At 37.9% G+C, this 19,202-nt stretch overlaps 1 protein-coding gene across 3 annotated transcripts in view; it reads left to right on the top strand.

Moving 5' to 3' along the window:
- The first annotated feature begins 857 nt into the window (after nucleotides 1–857).
- The window catches only part of RTN4 (reticulon 4), a 43,526-nt gene continuing 25,181 nt past the window's right edge, over nucleotides 858–19,202 (top strand). Inside the window, exons 1-3 of one of the 3 annotated variants that reach the window (XM_070734774.1) lie at nucleotides 917–1,741; nucleotides 13,608–13,664; nucleotides 14,603–16,936. In XM_070734774.1, the coding sequence (XP_070590875.1) occupies nucleotides 1,216–1,741; nucleotides 13,608–13,664; nucleotides 14,603–16,936 (2,917 nt within the window). In that variant the 5' untranslated portion in view covers nucleotides 917–1,215. Of the gene's footprint in view, nucleotides 1,742–13,607; nucleotides 13,665–14,602; nucleotides 16,937–19,202 lie in introns of all 3 variants that reach the window. The other 2 variants (XM_070734775.1, XM_070734777.1) reach the window with 2 other exon arrangements.

Raw genomic sequence — 19,202 nt, 5'->3', positions numbered from 1 at the left:
TGCGGCGGCGAGTGCAATTTAGCGTTCCGGCTTGTAGCCCACCGCTGCTTAAGACTCTTGCAGAAGGAGAGGGGGGGGCAGTACAAATCTTTGGGGGGAGGTGATTCCAGAAGCCGGGGGCCCCACAGAGAAGGCTCTTCCCCTGGGTCCCGCCAAACAACATTGTTTAGTTGAGGGGACCTGGAGAAGGCCAACTCTGTGGGTCCTAATCGGTCGCTGGGACTCATGTGGCAGAAGGCGGTCTCATAAGTATTCTGGCCCGATGCCATGTAGGGCTTTACAGGTCATAACGAACACTTTGAATTGCGTCCCTTAACAACCCTGTTCCTAACTTAACTGCAGTGATTCACTGAACTGTGGCACGAAGCGTCGTAAAGTGGGGCAAAACTCACGTAGCCACTTAGGTTTTGGACTCAATTGTGGTCGTTAAATCAAGGAATACCTGTATACTAAAGATACACCAGACGTTACTTCTGAATCGTAATTTTTTTTTTGTTGAAGCATGACTTTGCAGTGCAGTTTTAGCTGTTTAAGGTGCACATATTGTCTACGAGCTTCTTTAGCTCCAGCTGCCCTCGGTTGCACGCGCAGAGTCTCCCAATTCTTCCTCTGTCCCCCAACCCTTCTCACCCGGCGTGCAACTGTGAGCGCGTAGAGCCCTTCCGAGCCTGGCGCCGAACTTCCGTCTTTCCCTATAACCGCTGTACCCTACCGGCAACACTACCCTCATCTGGCCCAGCCCAGCCGCTTTTCTTCGCCGAAGTAGAGAGAAGAAAAGCGGGCAGGGCTCCCTCCTCCTCCTCAGGGAACTGTTGGCTTTCCCCGCTCTTCATTGGCCCACTTGGTTATCTTTCTTTGCTCGGATAGGCTGGCGACAGAGAGGGCGGGGCAAAGGGAACCTCCTCCTCCGCGCCTCGCCCAGAACTTGGAACTTTGCGCGCGCGCCAGTAACCGCCTTCAGTGACTCAATAGGGCGTGGAGGCGGCGGCGGGCTTGGCGCTGCTGCTCTCTTCTCCCGCGGCATCGCAGCATCTCTCCCAGCGGCGGTGGCTGCGCAGCCGCCCCGTCTTTGCCTGCCTGGCTCCCTCCCTCCTTCGCCTCCGCCCCTCCCCGCGCGCCGAGCTCCAACCCTTTTCTCTTCCCCCCCCCCCCTTCTGCTTTTTATCGCTCGGCGGTTGTTAGCTGGCTCATTGTTCCTGAGGTAAAGAGCTCAGCATGGATGACCCGGACCAGTCCCCTTTAGTCTCTTCTACCACGGCCGCCTCAGAGCAGGACCGGCGGCAACCGGAGCAGCCCCTTTTCCAGTACCAGTTTGTGAGGGACCCGGAGTACGACGAGGAAGAGGAAGATGAGGACGACGACGACGAAGAGCTGGACGACGAGCAGCTGGAAGTGAGGGAGAGGAAGCCCGCCGCTGTGCCCACGGCCCCTCCGGCGCCGACCTCCTCCCCGCCTCTAGTGGACCGGGGCGCCTCGGGGGAGCAGCCGCCCAGCCCGCCCCCATTCCCCCTGCCCGCTTGGGCGACTCCCCCCGCCGTCTCTAGCACCACCAGCCCTGCCGCCTTCGAGGGCGCCCACAAAGAGGAGAAGGAGAGGGAGCCGCCCCGCAGCGCCCCGCTGCCGCCTCCTCACTGGGAAGAAGAGCCCCGCGCGCCCGCCATCCCTCCCCGGAGCGCCCCGCTGCCTCCCAAGCGCGAGGAGCCCGCGTTCGCCACGAAGGGCGCCGCCCAAGGCTCTCCCGGTGAGTGGACGGCGGGAGGGCCTGAGGCGGCTTCCGGACGCCGGTGCTGCTTTCGGCATTGCCCCTGCAGCACCATATCTACCCCGGCCTGCTGGCCGGGCACACGCTTGAGAAAGGCAGTCCCCCAACGTAAATCTGGAGGAGTGCCAGCTTGTGGAAAGCGGGCGGCGGAGAAAACGCAGATTCCCGGAAGGTGTCCGAGGGGCGTGGCTGGTGGGCTTTGTGATGAAGGGGTGGCCGTGGAAAAAGGCGCTTGAGGCCAAAAGAGTGTGTGTGTGTGTGTGTGTGCGTATAGGGCGGGGACCCAGTAAAGTAAGTAAGGCTTGGCTTTCCGAGGCCCTGAAATAAGTGCGGTGGGAATGAACGGCTTAAAAAAAAAATAAAACGGCGGGGGATGCGAGTATCGTTGAGGGGGGTTGTCTTTTTGGAAGTACCGTTTTTTCCTTTGTGCGTTGGGGCTGAGGGAATTGTCAGCCGAACTGGGCAAAAAGCAGCTTGTGAAATGAGGGTGGATTTGGTGGCAAGGGTGATTGAGAAAAGGGGTTGGAGGAAGCGGAGAAAGATTAAGCGATCCGAAAGGAAAAGAAGCTGAGGAGGGGAAGCATGGCTTTTTGCCTGGTGTAAAAGATTTTTGGGGGGGGGGGTGATTAAGAGGGATGAGGTTTAAACTTGTGAACGTGGAAGGAATTAGTAGAAGTTTGGAAGCGGATCGTGGTAACCCTGTTCTGGTAAGCCACCTAAGGAAAGATGCTTTTAAGGAGAAGAGACCTTCCTAAACAAAGGGAATGCTGGGATTTGGGTGAGGTGTTTGTGGTTTATAGATGATTTGCTGGAAGTGTATTAAGGTTTCTATTGTGGAGATTCTGCAGCGAGAAGATGGGTGTGGCGGAGACTTTGTGGGCATGCAGTGTGCTTTGTCAAAGCAGTCTGATGATGCAAGGGAGATTTGCTGGTGTTCTACTTTGAGCTATGCTGAGTTATAGGCTGTTGTAACTCATGTTGTTTATTACACCAAATGGCAGCTTTTCCTTTGTGTCTAGAGTCTGTTAACAGTTTTCCCACCAGTGATAATGTTCAGAGTCTTCAGAAATGCAAGTGTCAGCTTTATTGAAAATAATTATGTTCTAGGAATAGCTCTGTCTGCCACAGTAGTGTAATAATGCAGCATGCTGGAAGGATGTTCACAAAGAAGGAAGGTGGAGTAATTGCTTTTTTCCCCCTCTGACTTTTTGATGCTTAACTATTTAAATGGTCAGAAACGAAAAAGATGGAACACACACACACACACACACAAATTATCTTTTTAACTCTTATTTTTCCCTTCTTGGATTAGATGATCTAGAAAACTTTTATTTTTTATTAAACCTGTATGTGAACTCGGTTCTTACTGCCCTGTGTAGGCTACTGTACATAGCTCTGCAAGGGGGAAGGTTTACAGGCTGACAAGCTTCAGGCTCCACCAGACTATTGTTTCTGAAAGCCCGCCTTCTCTGCGCATACACTGGATTAAGAATCAGTGAATGATGGTTCTAGTCCTCCTATAGCAAGCAGTATTTACAGTCAGAACTTCCCTTTCTGTAGAAAAAGCTAGTAAATTAGCCCAGCTTTCTGTCATTCTGTTTTGACCCTACACAGACCACTATGCAGTATTTTCTATTTTGGTTTTTTAAAAGATGCTTTTGCATTAGTAATGTTAATTTTAAAAATCTGTTCAAAATAGAATGTAAACATGTAACATCAAAAAACATACCATACTGTGGCACTATCAACAAATGAAAGAAACTTCCAAAATAAGTGTTAAATAGTAGCAATTAATGTGAGTAAGAATTAATAGCTATTTAAAAATAGCCTAAAAGTTAATGTTCAACCTTTCCAAGTAGGGGAAAATATGAGAAAAATATCTCTTTTCTACATCATGGAGACCAAAACTACATTCAGTTTTGGTCACCAGATGCAAATACGAAGATTGCATAGAAGAGCAACAAAGATGATTAGGGGACTGGAGACTAAAGCGTATAAAGAAGGATTGCAGGAAATGGGTATGTCTAGTTTAATGAAAAAAAGGACTAAGGAAGACATGATAGCAGTATTCCAATATCTCAGGGATTGCCACAAAGAAGAGGGACTCAGGCTATTCTCCAAAGCAGCTGAGGATAGGACAAGAAGAAATGGGTGGAAACTAAACAACGAGAGAAGCAATTTAGAACTAAGGAGAAATTTCCCGACAGAGTGGAACAACTTGTCTCCAGAAGTTGTGAATGCTCCAACACTAGAAGTTTTAAAGAAGATGTTGGATAACCATTTGTCCGATGTAGTGCAGGGTCTCCTGCCCAAGCAAGGGGTTGGACTAGAAGACCTCCAAGGTCCCTCCCAACTCTGTTATTATTATCTGATGTCTTCAATAATCATAAAACAAATTGCAAAATACTTGTTTTAAAGTATAGCTTTAAAGGCATACTCTGTGTATTTGTAGCCCTATAGTGATTAAAATCTCAAATAGGAATTGCATAATTTCAAGTTTGGTTTCAAATGGAAGTAACTCCTCTTAAGTAACTTAACAGAGTAAAATCAAACAGTAGCAAAAATATCGATAACATAAATATTTGTTGCAGATTTTTTTATATGGTCAGTGGAAAACTGAATAAAAATCTGTTTGTCTGCACAATATGACCTGGATGGATCAGAGATTCTTAAGGGAATAGCAGCTTTTTTGAACTATGTGTGAAATATTTTAAAGTCAAATGATTAGGCAAGGTAATATTTCCTTTGAATCAACTCTGTAATTTCACCTCTTCAATTATTAGACATTCATCAGGCCTAACCCAGCTTAGATTTCAGATAATATTGACCAGGTGTCACTTGCTGAGCCGAATAGTCACAATCACCTTGATTTAAATGAAGATAGAAGCTCACTTTATACCTTGAATAGCTTCTCAATTGTCATTTCCATCTACCAATGAGGATTAAGTCTAGGATACTGCAAGTATCCCTTTGTACACATTTGATAACTGTTAGATCATGTTATTGTACTTTCCCTTTACATTTAAAATAGGGGATTTGAACTAATGCTTTTTATGAGTCATATTTTCACTATGATAGAACTATTTGTGAAGATAACTCTTATGTTTTGTGAGTGCATTAGGTAAAGAAATATGGAAACAAAAATGCAAGGGAGAAAAGAAGCTATTTCAAGTTCAAAACAAATAGAAAATACAGTATTCTTTTATTTCATTAAGGAATATTTGGATGAATAACTTGCAGTGTAGTTGAAAAAATGCTAATTTTGGAATAGCTTTGGAGGGAAAAGCCTTCATTCTCTTGGAGGCCTTAATTGGTTAACTGACAAATTCAATGTGCTACTAGATAACATAGGTGATCTGCTCTCATAAGACTGTATCCTCCTGGGACAATTGAACATTTTTGTAACAACTTTCTGTATTTAGGTGAAGACTTTTGCCCTTGATACATTGTTTACAATGCCAAAATAGTTATACAAATCCATATGAATTTTCTGCTAGGCTTTTAAGACAGAATAACCCTGGAATAATCTGCAAAGAATTTGATTCTAATTGTTTTAATAATATTTTCTAGGTACTGTATTTGTATATAGACCTTCTATTGAGAATCCCTCATAACCAAACAAGTCTGACTTTCCAGTTTCTAGAACTAGAAAACTAAGCCCAGTTTAGTTTCAGTTTCATTCAAATTGAAGTTAAATAGTAGTTAATGCAAACCTACCATCAATTAAAGAGAATCTGATCAAGCCCATAGGATTTTTCTGACATTTATTCAGTTGCATCTTACAGTAAAAGCTATGGTCTGCAAAGAGCTTACAAAGTATCAAAGGGATATCATTGTTGAGTCTGCGGAGAGAGGCGGCATACAAATCTAAATAATAAATAAATAAATAAATAAATAAATAATAATAATAATAATAATAATAATAATAATAATAATAATAATAATAAAATCAGTCAGAAGAATGTTACAAAAAAATTTCCAAGGCATTGGATATATCATGGAACACAGTGAAGACAGTCATCAACACACAACACTGATATTACCAAACACCAAATGTCTCCAAAATTGATGAAAAAGCAAGAAGTAACCTTAACTTTGTTGAAGTTTCTCTTGAGTTTTGTCATAGCATTCCAGATTTTTGGCCTATCCCAAAAGTCATTGAAACCATTTATATGCTGATCTAATAAAGATACGGAACATGGTGCATGTGTAAAATTAAATAGTATATAAGAATTCCAGCTTTTCATTGCAATTTATACTCCCAGATTTTATTTTTTCATTCTAAGTTTACAAATTTATAATTTTTTCTGCAGTGGCTAGTCAGATGGAGTAATAAATATTTGTAGGCTTATTTTTAAGCTGTCTCTTACAATAATGAAATGTTTGCAAGAGTGGGAGTTTTATGCCAAAGATATTTGCTAAACACATTTGTTAGACCAGTGTTTCCCAACCTTGGCAACTTGAAGATATTTGGACTTCAACTCCCAGAATTCCACAGCCAGTGAATGCTGGCTGGGGAATTCTGGGAGTTGAAGTCCAGATATCTTCAAATTGCCAAGGTTGGGAAACACTGCGTTAGACTGTATAACAACTTTTCTCTGCTCTGTGTCTAATCTTGACATAATAGGGCTAAACAGCAAAATGGTACTTTATAAGTTAATAGTCTGCCTTTAGGGACAAGATTATTGGCTCCGAGTCTTCGGAGAGGGGCGGCATACAAATCTAATAAATAAAATAAAATAAATAAATATATAAATATGAAATTCTAGCACAGAATTAGTTAACCTTTGTTTTTTATATATTATGTATATAATATATACAGGGGCAGTAAATCTAAGATCACTTCTTGTAAATTTGGTTTATGGATAGACACGTTTGTACTTTTCTATTTTAATAGAATTCTTCAGGCATTTTAAAATTTGATTTTACATAATGCTTCTAAATGTGTAACTGAACACTTACTTGAAGATTGTAGCCAACCTTAACCTTAATTTTGTATCAAGAAATATAACATTAATTTTACTTATGCAATTGGCAAATTGCTGTGTAAATTTCATGAAATGTTATCACAGTCTCACATTTTCTAGGATATAGTATGTAAGCATTAGAAATTACAGTATAAGAAGGTGTAAAATAAGATCATTATTTCTCTAAAGTGTAGATATGGTAGAGTGATCACATACCAAAACTTCAGTAATTCATCCAAATGCATATTTTCAAGATTAATACTTTTCACCTTTCAAATTTTTTACAATGTTCCCCTACATTGAATTTATACTTCTTGGCAATTAATTGTATAATTAGAATAAGCAGAACAGCTCTTTCTAAATCTATATACATAAGAGCGAAAACCACTCTATAACTGTAAAGCCTACAAACTTGAAATTTGCCATGTATGTATTCCTCTTGGCTTTTGGGTGCTCACTAGGAAAGGATTTTTCGAAATGACCATCAGAGGGGGTTGTGTGCATGGGAGGACCCAGTGGTTAGGATGAAAAAATACCCAGGCAGCTGCCAGGTCATCAGCTATTTCTTGTACACAAATGAACCATTACACCAGTTTCTGTAGCAACTACTGCTGTTTAGCCCTATTATGTCAAGATTAGACACAGAGCAGAGAAAAGTTGTTATACAGTCTAACACAGTGTTTCCCAACCTTGGCAATTTGAAGATATCTCGACTTCAACTCCCAGAATTCCCCAGTAGAGTAATTAAGTTTTTCAACTTTTTGTCACTTCTTAGGTATATTGTTTCTAACAATTTCTTAAAGCATAGCAGACACTTGTCTTAAAATCTGTTAATGTTTTGGTTCTGAATGCAAGTTGTTCATACAGTGTTGCAACAATGTCTAAAATTGGGGTGGGGGATCACAGTTTGATCCTGCGTCATGTAGTACTGACATAAATAAAAACCAAAGTTAATCTTTTCAGTTCCTTCCTCTCCCTAAGAAGTATATGAGTTTACAATATAACCATTATTGAGTAGGTCTTGTAGAAGTTAATTGCCTGTATTAAGATTTTTTATGAGCACATATTCAACCAGAGGAATATACTTTATTAAAGAAATTTGCAGCATTTAGTTTTTCAGTCTGTTCCTCAAACTAAACTTACATTTTTGATGATCTCCGTATTGGCATTACTGTATAGCTAGAACTCTGGAAAGAGGAAGCAATTGGCCACTCATAAGTGGAGTGAACAAATAGGAAGGAGGGAGCTTTCTAAGCAAAAGAAGAGGGGAAAAGCACATTATCCTCTCAACTTCAGAGGCAAAACATTCCAGATGAGCCAAATAAGTTTCTTGGATGAGAAGTGAAACTTCTTCAAAGAAAAATCTAGTTGTCTCTTGAAAAAGTATATTTGGAACATTCCAAATACTGTAAAAGTATATGATAAAACTAGCTTTTAGGTAAAATAATGGTAAGAATGTCCAACTTGCCAATAAATAGTATATGATAGTAGAAAGCACACAGGGAAGATAATGTTTTCTGATTTATTTCAGGAGACAGTCTAATATGATAGCAAAAATTGGTTAAACTTGTATGCTCACTTCTTAATAGATAAGGGTCAGCCTAATAGGTATAAAAAGTAGTTGCTCAGTGTGGTGAATTGCTGGTTTCAAAAAAGAAACTTTTTCCACTGAAATCAAGATAGTTGGGTTGCACATGTTCATAAAGACAGCAAGACATGTGGACAAGACCTTCTAGAATTAGACACTTGTCCTGCTCCTGAGGGTAGCTTCCTCAGTATCAGAGAGAATGAGATTTTATGGAAATAAGAGGTAATTTCCAAATTGAGGGAAATATTTTCATAGGATATGTTGAGATCCAGTTTTCAATGATGAACCTTCTCATAAGAGGATACTCAGCTTGGAAGACGAAGGCTTTTGATTATGGGTGTTTTTCTTACCCAGTAATATTTTAGACAGACAGCAGATTCCATTCCTAGCAGGCATGTCATCATGGCAAGTTGCACGCCTGTCACAATCCCATCTGTGGTTTTTTTGCCTATAAATCTGAGTTGATTTTGTCTGCATTTAAGAAACATAATGATAGCATCATTAGATACCATATTTTAAATATCCTCTTACTTGCTTAAAGCTTTTTCACATTTAAAGTGAGATAGTACTTTTTATCTGTTAGTGACACTCAGACAGTATTTGGGGAATATGTTCCTCTGGGCAATTAATCCCATTTAAATTTCATGAGATACTGTGACAGTGCAAAATCTGTCATAGATGGAAATGTTAAAATTTATGGATTATTAAGATTTGAGAACCTGTTCTTTAAGTTTCTTTTAATTTGTCATTTTGACAAATCAATTAGGGTTTTTAAAAATATGCATTCATTAAAATTTATTTTTGCACATTCTATGATACTAGTTTATGTTTTCAGTTCTGTATAACCCATTTAATTTTGCAAACAGGTTTGTGGATGCAGTTAAGTTTGGTATATTTTTAGAATATGTTCATGTTTGTTTATACTTTTGTCCAGGTATTCTTCCCTTTTTAATTGGCAAACTGATTTGCAAAATTCAAAGAAATATAAATGTAGAAAGGCAAGCTTTTATGTGTTTTTCTCAACAGTAGTCTACTCCAGGGGTTCTCCCTATGGTTCATGGACCCCTGGGGTGGCAGTGGTGTTGTCATAGATGATAAAGGCTTGAAGAAATATTATGATTTAGATCTTGAGTTAAGCCTTGGGGGTCAGTGGCCATGGTCTGTGGCTACAAAAGTTATTTTAAAAAGGTCCGTGGTGTAGGAAAGGTTGAAAACCACTGGTCTACTTGATAGATAATGCTTACTAGCTATTCCTAATGTCCAACTGCTTCTTATTTTGTATTTCTTCATAAACTTTCTGATAGTAATACAGTATAGTAGTTAAAACTATAAAAAAATTATATGGTGATATAAAGTAACAAATTCTGTATGCAGACATATTTTTGTATATACAGTACTGTATTTTCAAACCACAGAATGATAGCAAATCGTATTATTCTAATGATAAATTACTTAGCAATTTTCAGATGGACTCCAAGTTATTCCTAACTGAGTTTTTATTGGGAAGATTTTCAGAGTAATTATCAATCATTCTTCCCAGGACTGACAAAGAGTAACTAGCTCAAAATTATTCACCTAGCTTCACTGCCTACAACTCAGTCTCCCTCAGCATTGTTTGTTTGATTGATTTCTATGCTGCCCTGTTCCTCGGATTCAGGGTGGCTCACAACAAAATAGTACATAACATTGTGCTTTAATCACTATATTTATTTAAAAAATATTTCACAATGTGCTGCTTTATTTTCTGTTACCAGATCCTTTTCTGCTGTTGAATAAGCATAGAGCTGACTGTTCAGAATAAAACTAGAATTGATTCTTTTGTTTAATTAAATGTTAAGAAATAAAAGGCTAAATAAAATTTGGGTTTTAAAAATTGAGAAAATTAAAAAATTAACACATAAATGTTTGATACAATGTTATATATGAAAGGGTGTCCAGTATATGCCATCAATGAAATTGAGAAATATTTATTTTTAAAACATTGTTTTCATCTGCTTTTCTAAAAGAAGTAGCATATAATATGTGTAAGAGAGTAAAAAAGTATTTGTGTATTTCTCTTCTTGAAATATGAAGTTGATGGAGTGGTACCTTTTTTCTGATTCCCATTAGCTTAGGTTGTCTTGTCTTGCTGTAAGCGGTAGGCTTTTCTTAAATTCATAAACAATAAAAATTGCTTTATGTCAGTCTCATATCATCTGATACTATAAAAGTCAATCCCATTAATTGATCTGGGAAATGCATTAAAAACTAAAATATTAATATTTTCAAAGTAACATATTATAGAAAAAAAAAGCCTGTTACACATAGTCCTTGCTTAACATCCATTTGTTTAACAACTATTCAGCAACCATTCAAAATTACAAGTGTTGCAGCATCCCCTGGTCATGTAATAAATATTCAGGTCATAGTTACTGCTGCTGCTGCCAGGCTCACAATTAATTAAGGCGTCTTTCAGAAACTTCACACCACATTCCTGCCACCCACAACGCTTGCCAGATTACATTCTCTTAGCACCCACTTGTAGCACTCGGCCACTTGTGCTCCCTAGTAGTCATCTGAAGTGCAAAGGCCTACCTGGCCTAGAATTCCTTTCCAGCATTGCCTGAGAATGATGACACTTAGGCAACCAGATAGCTGCTTTAAGAATACAGTGGTACCTCTACTTAAGAACTTAATTCATTCCGTGACCAGGTTCTTAAGTAGAAACATTCTTAACTAGAAGCAATTTTTCCCATAGGAATCAATGTAAAAGCAAATAATGTGTGCAAACCCATTAGGAAAGAAATAAAAGCTCGGAAGTTGGGTGGGAGGAGAAGGAGGAATAAGAGGAGGAGGACAGTCACTGCTGAAGGAAGAAGGTGAGGGGAATCAAAAAAATTCAAAACTTTAAGGCTTTAAAAAAAAAAAGGGACTCTGAGGCAGCGCCCAGAGAAAGGAAAACGTTCCGTTCGCTCTAGGCTTCCCAGAGCAAAGGGAGCGTTTCTTTTCTTTGGCCGCTGGCAGAGGTTTATTCCCTCTCCAAGTCCCCAGAGAAAGGAAAATGCTTTGTTCGCTCTAGTCTGCCAAAGCCTCCTTAAACGCCACGAAAAGCCTCCTCTGGCAGCCCAGAAAAGCCTGAGATGGCTGGGATTAAAGGGGGAATAGCAGGAAACTGGCCGGGCCTTTGTGCTGCTCTCAAATTTACTGGGAAATTATTCCGGGCTTGGGTTCTTAAGTAGAAAATGGTTCTTAAGCAAAGGCAAAAAAATCTTGAACACCTGGTTCTTATCTAGAAAAGTTCTTAATACAGAGGCATTCTTAAGTAGAGGTACCATTGTACTGCCGCTACTCACAAAATACAGTCAGTGTAGCTTCTCTACTTAGGCAGTAGTAGCCCTTCATTCTATAGTGGGCCATATGACAGATTGCTGCTACACTGGACTAAAAAAGGCACTCCACTTCATAGAGGGCATGGCCTGTTTGCTTTCAAAAGTAATGATTTAGAATGATTCACTTAGCCAGGTTGCTTAGTGATGGAAGTTCTTCTAATTGTGTGATAAGTTTAGGACTACTGTAATGCTTGCGGTAATGACTGAGTTCTCTCAGCTTCTTTTATTCAAATTATGTCAATTGTCCCAAAGATACTTTTTCAAAAGGCAACTAAATGTTTGGGTTTTTCTTTTTCTTTGAAGACATTTCGCTTCTCATCCAAGAATCTTCTTCAGCTCTTCAACTATGACCTGGATGACTGAGAATCTCCATAGACATTTAGCTACAACATGTCAATTTTATTCTCACAGGCTGCAGCCCATATAAAACTGTTGATGGTACCTCCTTGTATCATCAATATAACCTTCAGGGATATAGGAATTAATGTGCAGCAGTTCAAAATCCAGTAGTGAATGTGTAGCCAAACCTTCCAATTGAATATTAAATACCAAACAATAATATTAAAAAGGAATTTTCTCTACATTAGGTTAGGTCCCTTGCCAAAACACTTCCAGCAGGTATATGTGTACAGTTTTATACATAACTGTATAAAATAATCTGCCATTATCTCCTTCATTTTTGAGTGAAATATCTCTGCACTACAGAGATACTTTACTTGTACTAACTTTTGGAAGCACCTACTAAAGTACTTAGTGGGGACTCAGCTATCTACCTTTATTATTATGCAGCTACAATGTGCATTGTCTCCCTTAAGTATGGTCTGGTTTGCTCACTTTCTGAATAGTTTTTAAAGATCAAATTTATTTTACCTTAGCACAACAGTTAACAGATGTATCTTGGAAAGCATAAAGCAATGCAATAATCATATCCAACCCTGGCCATGCTTTTTGTGGTCTAAATGGAACACTTCTCCAAGGAAATCATGAAAGGCATAGTTAAGTGCTCATACTGAATCCAGAACCCATACTGAATTCAAAGTTTACGTACTGTTTTGTATCTGGATACTATAACCTCTAGCAGTATCTTGTCTGGAATTAAAAGACAATTCAATTAAATAGAGTATTTGAATGGATTTGACTTTCCAAATCAAATCGAATAGTTGAATCAAATCTGTCTGATATGAATTTTCAATCTAGCATATTGCATTTTGCTTATCTTGCAGTTTTATGACTTTATATTGACATTCTTGATTGTTCAATAATAATAGCAATTTAGGAAAAAGTAATTCCTAAAATTATTTTACATTGCTAAGTTCACATTTGTATTTAGTTTTACCAGAGATACAATTATTATTTAATATTTATTTACATATTAATTGGAAAAGGTGAAAGGCTAGAAAAAGTTAGGCGTACTTCTCTCTACAGGAAGCACAACCCTGTCCCTTAAAACTGTCCTTGTGACTGATAAAAGGAACTAAAATATTTTTTATTTTTTTAAAATAAATTTTATTTACATATACTGTATAAACAGTACAAACATACACAATTAAAACTCAATGGAACTGAAATATTTATCTGCATTTGTGAAGTCAGTAGATGCTCTGAATAATGCCTACATTTGATTTTGTTTAATGTTATGTGCTTTGTGAGAATTCTACCTGAGCGGAGATCCCAAAGTCTCCCTCTAATATAGTTCATATCATGTACATTTCCATCTGATATAAAGGATGATGTTTGTAGTACAAAACTGGAGAGATATAGCATGTAACTCACATACTATTCACATTTTCTCTTCATTTTTCTTGTGTAAAAGATCAGTTAAAGATTGTAAACTGAATATTGCCTTCCCTTATTTCTTTTTCTGAAAATTCTTTGTTTTCCATACTTATTTCTGCTGAGGTCATACTGTATTTGTTTTTCAGATGAGACACTTTTTGCTCTTCCTGTTGCATCTGAACCTCTGATGCATTCTTCTGCAGGCAAGTCATTTCAGCTAGCCTTTTGCATTAGAGTACGCCCAGTGTCTTTTGTATTCCCTTCCCACTAATAGCATCTTTGTGTATTTACTAAAATTTGGTTTGGATCCAAGAATGTTAAACCCAAATTTAATAAACATAACATTGTTTTTAATGACATAAAATAAAATACAAATTCAGAGTGAATGTTTTAAATTTCAAAATAGACTTTGAATTCTTGGACCCTTCTCTACAAGATGACTTAGGTACTGATAAACTGTTTTTAATATAGTACCTGTTGCTGACATAGTTAGTATTAATTATGTAGAATTAATGATGTGTTAGTGTTAGTGCTTCTTACTACTGTAATTATATTTTTTTCCTTTTTATCAGACATTATATGGACCAGTACAAGTGTAATAATTACCAATTTTAAAAACTGGAAATAGGCTACAGACTTGTGTTCATTTCCTTTCCCCTAACATTAATTTCTTCTTTCCTAGGGTTTACGTTTCATGTTATTAGTACTTATTCTGGTTAATGCTGAAGCTGATTAGTACTAAACATAGCTAATGCTCATAACAGAAAAAGCAGAGGATGGAAAAAGAAATGCCTGTCTGTAGCCACTAGCCAGTTTCTTAATTATGGTTCAGAGATAATATTTCTTTATTGACAATTTTTTTAAAACAGGAGAATTAAGATAAAGGAGAACCATTACTCATATCTATATTATAAAGCTTGTACACTTAGTACTGTTCTGAATACTTCTAGGCATTTATTTACATAGCATTCACAGCTTCATTAATTTTGATTCTATTTTCTTACTCTCGCATGCTTTTTCTGTTAATCATTCTACAATAAGATTTGGGCTAGCCATTGTTTTGGAACCTGTCATTAGCATTACTTTAACTTTTGAGGTTACTTGCATTGCTGCTAACTCTCCTTTCTGTCCACGGCCACAGACAAAGATATGGACTTGCAAGAACGAGTGTGTCATGCATGGCCCGAAGAATTTGCTGCTGCTTCTCTTGATGCTACTGCTACTGCTTCTCTTCCCTCCCTCTCTACTCTTTCAGTCAATCCTTTTAAAGAGTATGCAGCTCTTGATACATCATCAGATGAACTATCTGAAAAACATAGTTACAGTCCAATTGGAAGCGATGTGTTTAAACGTACTACCCAGACTGCACAAAACCCATTCCTTGCAGATGATGGCAATGAATTTGCAAATGTAAAACCTACATATGCTGCAGATAATTCATTCTGCCTATTTCAGACTAAGGAATCATTGGATACTAAAAGAATTCCTGATACAGAAGAATTATCCATATGCCAAAAGGATTTTTCTCTAGAATCACCTGTTGAATTAGTAGAGCAAGATAAAAAAGAGTGTCTTGAAGAGGGGAAGGATGCTATCTATGATCATGGTGAAAATATAACTTTAGTTGATAATCATTATTCAAGAGATGAATATGCAGATTTAAAGCCTTTTGAACTCTCCTGGCTTAGCAATGAAAGTAGTAATCTTAAGGATGTATCTAAGAATGAGATAGACAATAAATTAGGCAGTATTGCAGACAAATATGTCAAGGAAGCTGAGATTCTGTCTGCCCATAAAGTAATTGAAAAAGAGAATGAAAGCAGCAATGAAGATATTTCTTTTCCCAACACTCCAGAAGCCTCAAAGGAATCTTCACAGTCTTACATTACTTGTACAGAATTTAAATCATCAGAGAAAATTGAGGGCAATATGGTTACATCTCTCCCCCTAACAGAAGAAAAGGCATATGAAAATAAAACAGATGAGAAAAAGATAGCAGAAATGATGGACCAGTTTGGCTGTACCCATATTGATTTGACAAGTGACCAAGAGCAGAAAGTTGATTCAAATAAAGAAGATATTTTGTTGAGGAAGGTCTCTGATACTAATGTCCCTGAAGGTCTAACTCCAGATTTGGTTCAAGAAGCATTTGAGAGTGAACTTCATGATGTCATTAGTCCCAAGCTTGCTTATGAAACAAAGATTGATTTGGTTCAAACATCTGAGTCATCACAAGAGTCTTTGAATGTTGCTGTACAACTCTTTCCTTCTTTTGAAGGAGGGTCTGAAACATCTCCATCCCCTATCTTACCAGACATTGTTATGGAAGCACCATTAAATGCAAACTCTACTGTGGTTGGAGGGCCTATTGTGCAGTTTGAAGTATCCCCATTTGAAACATTCACTGCTGCTGATGAATATGAGAATGATTATGAGAATGTAATACAGAAATCTGAGAAGCCCCCATCTTATCAGGAAGCAACAAATGTACCAGTAATCCAGGCAAAAGAATTTGCAGTTGAAGCTGCTAAGAAAGCTGACAATGAGAATAACCCACCCCTAGAAGATTTAGATACTTCATATATATCAATTGCATGTGATTTAGTTAAAGAGACTAAAGTATCTTCATCAGAGTTCACAGATTATTCAAAAGTGGAAATCACAGAGGGTGTATCACAACCTCCTGACTACAGTGAACATCTTGAATGGACCTCATTGCCATCTGACAAAAGCTATTCATTTAGTGGTCAACCAGAAATTAATCTTGTGCAGAGAGAAGAAGCTGTGAAAGGTTCATTATTTGAAACAACTACCAATATTATACCAAATGGAGGCCAGAAAGAAACATTCAAAGAAGTACATTCTTCTCTTAGTGAACCCTACTTGGAGTCATTCCAGCCTCAACTGGAAATTTCAAAAAATGAACCAACTACTTGGTGTTTGGAAGCAGAGGCTGCAGATCTAGCTAAGAAAGAAAAAAATCTTCTACAGCAACATATGGAAGAACCTGGTGGCTATACTGATGGTTTTTCTGTTTTTAAGGAACCCATAGTGAAAGACAAAATTGTGCTGTCTGCACAGTCCAATTCAGAGGCAGATGGCACAGTCCCTTATCAAGTTGACAAGCTGAGAAGTACCGAAGACATATTAAAGGAGAATGAAAGGGAAAATCCTTGTGAAACTCTTCAAGCTGAGCTGATGCCACCTGCTTACCAAGAAGTAGCACAGGATTTGTCTCTAAAAAACATGCATAGCAAATTTGAAGAGCAGGATCTTTCTTTGGGAAAATCCTCTGAAGACCTGGAGAGGGAAGTACATGAAGCAGCTAAGGAGGATTTTCCACCTGATGTCACTCCTTTGCCCTCAGAGGAAAAAGTAGTCAATGTAAGAAAAGGAGCTGAGAACCAAGGTGTTTTCGTTAAAGAAAAGGAGAAATCCCTTTCTATGTTTTCATCAAAGCTGAGTGAGCCTTCAGGTAATCCGCTTTCATTTCTTTTGCATTTCATTAACTATTTACATTTCTTCTGCATGTCACATTTCTCTTGTGTGTGTTTTCATATTATACAGCTCTTCTGCTGAGAAAACAACTGTTTATGTTCTTTGCTTGCCAATGTTCTGAATATAAAAAGCCATTTTAATTTAAGCTCCATCTTGATCATAACAGAAACTAGATGCTGCAGTTTAAACTTTCCTTGTGAATTTTCCCCACTGTGATTCTCTCTGCATGCATCCAAGTCCCAGGTTCTCTTGAGTATAATGGCTGGGGACTCTGAAATCCCAATATTCTTACAGGGAATTTTGTGAGTTTTAAATATGAATTTATTGAGATGCCTGTGGGTGTTAGTGCAGTGCTCAAATGCAACTATATTTTATTATACTTATTATTGAAACTTCTGACCACCTCATTTTGATACCAAAGTGTATTTAGCTGCCATTTTTCAGATTATGTTAAGTAATTCACTAGAAAAATTATACATAGTAGCAGTGCACAAGGCAATATCCATGGTTTGGAATAAGAAGGAAAAGATTTAAAACACCTATTATTAAGGTCTTTATTTAAATTGGTAGTGTGGCTTTGTCTGGCATACTTATACAGGCCTAGTTGTTTTGTTTCAGAAAAAGTACCTCACAGTTGGAAAAGCAGAAATTGGAGAGGCCTGAAGCTTAACTGAAATGAAACATTTGGGCATTTTTATAAGTGAAGAATAAAGATGATGGTTTAATAAGAATAGGCCTTTTTTAGTCTTATCTGTTAATTTCTTATGGAATTTCCCCCCATTAGATCTTACTTTGGAAGAGATCTTGAAAAATTTAAAAAAGAAATAACATTAATTTGAGGGTATTCAGAATAATGATATTTATGATCAGAATTAAGATTTGATTGGTTGCTAAATGGATCTTTTTAGTTTAGAGACTGTATACCTCTAAATGCATATAATGGAAGAATAAAGAATGAGAGAAAAGCTGTTGGGTTCAGCTATTCTTGTATCCTTCATATAGCTTGTAGTTGGAAACTGTATCCATTACAGATTGTACCCAATATGTGATCCGTTTCTAGCAAGAGGGTAATTTAATTAACAAGAAGGGTGGTTTAGCTTCTTTCCTTTGTATTTGTTTATGTGCAATTTATATTTAGATTACACATTATTTTAAGTTTGAGAACTAGAACTTTTTTATTTTATATTTTCCAACAACTCTTCCTTTGGGTGGGTATTTATCAGCATTATCATAAAATGTGGGAGGATATGTAAGAATTGCCTAAGTATGGTAATTAGGGCAACTTTACACTGTTGTGTAAGATTTGGAAGTCATAATTAAAGTGAAGAAACAATCTTTTTGACATGTTTAGATGTGTGTAGAATTGTTGACTAGGTTCTGCATTTTCATTTGCCTTTAATGTGTGGCAAAGTCCTGTTTTTTTATTTTATGTGAATGCATTTTATGCATCATTTAAAATATTAGGAACAATCTTAGGAACAATGTGCTCATTTGAGATTCTGTGACCCTCTAACATGTAATCTGGATTAAAACAGTAAAAATGAAAACAAACGAACAATGAGTCTATATGTCAATTTCATTTGCCAGAGAAAATTAAAACTTATTGTGGGAAAAAACCCCAAACCATTTCCCCACAAGGTCTCCTGTAAATAGCTGTCTTTTCATGGCCCTTCTAAACCAGAGCAAGATTGGAACCAATTAAATTTTAGGTGAAATGCTGATTTCTCTGAATTGCATCACATTAGTCAACCTGCTAACTCCCTTTCCTCCTGCCCCACGGGTGTGGCTTCTGCTACAAGTATTGGGTACCAGCAAATTTTATGTAGCATTGTGTCCTTCAGAGCTTATGTGGAAAACAGTGTTCTTCAGTCTCTATTAGGAGGAATCCATTCTGACCTTGGGCAAGCTGTTCCAAGGTAAGGGGAATGCAACCAAGAAGGTCAGGGGATGGGAACATGTAGCATGTCTTTTCAGCCTGATATATGGGGTTGGAAAATTCAATCTGGAATTTGGCATAGTTACATTTGGAGCCATAAGAGTGTTATAGGATTTTACCTGCACTTTAACTTGGACTTAGAACTAATTTTCAACTCACAATACCAATATCACTTTACTGTAGTGGTTTCTACCAGCTATAAATAGACAGCTGCAGTCTATACTATCTAGCTTTGGCAAGGGCAGCCCATATAAAACATCGCAATTGTGTAATCAGAAGATGACAATGGCATGAATTAGTGTAGTCA

This window comes from Erythrolamprus reginae, chromosome 1 (genome assembly GCF_031021105.1).
Source record: "Erythrolamprus reginae isolate rEryReg1 chromosome 1, rEryReg1.hap1, whole genome shotgun sequence".
Taxonomy (NCBI): domain Eukaryota; kingdom Metazoa; phylum Chordata; class Lepidosauria; order Squamata; family Dipsadidae; genus Erythrolamprus; species Erythrolamprus reginae.
The sequence above is the reverse complement of the archived record's forward strand: the minus strand, read 5'-3'. Positions and strand labels throughout refer to the sequence as shown.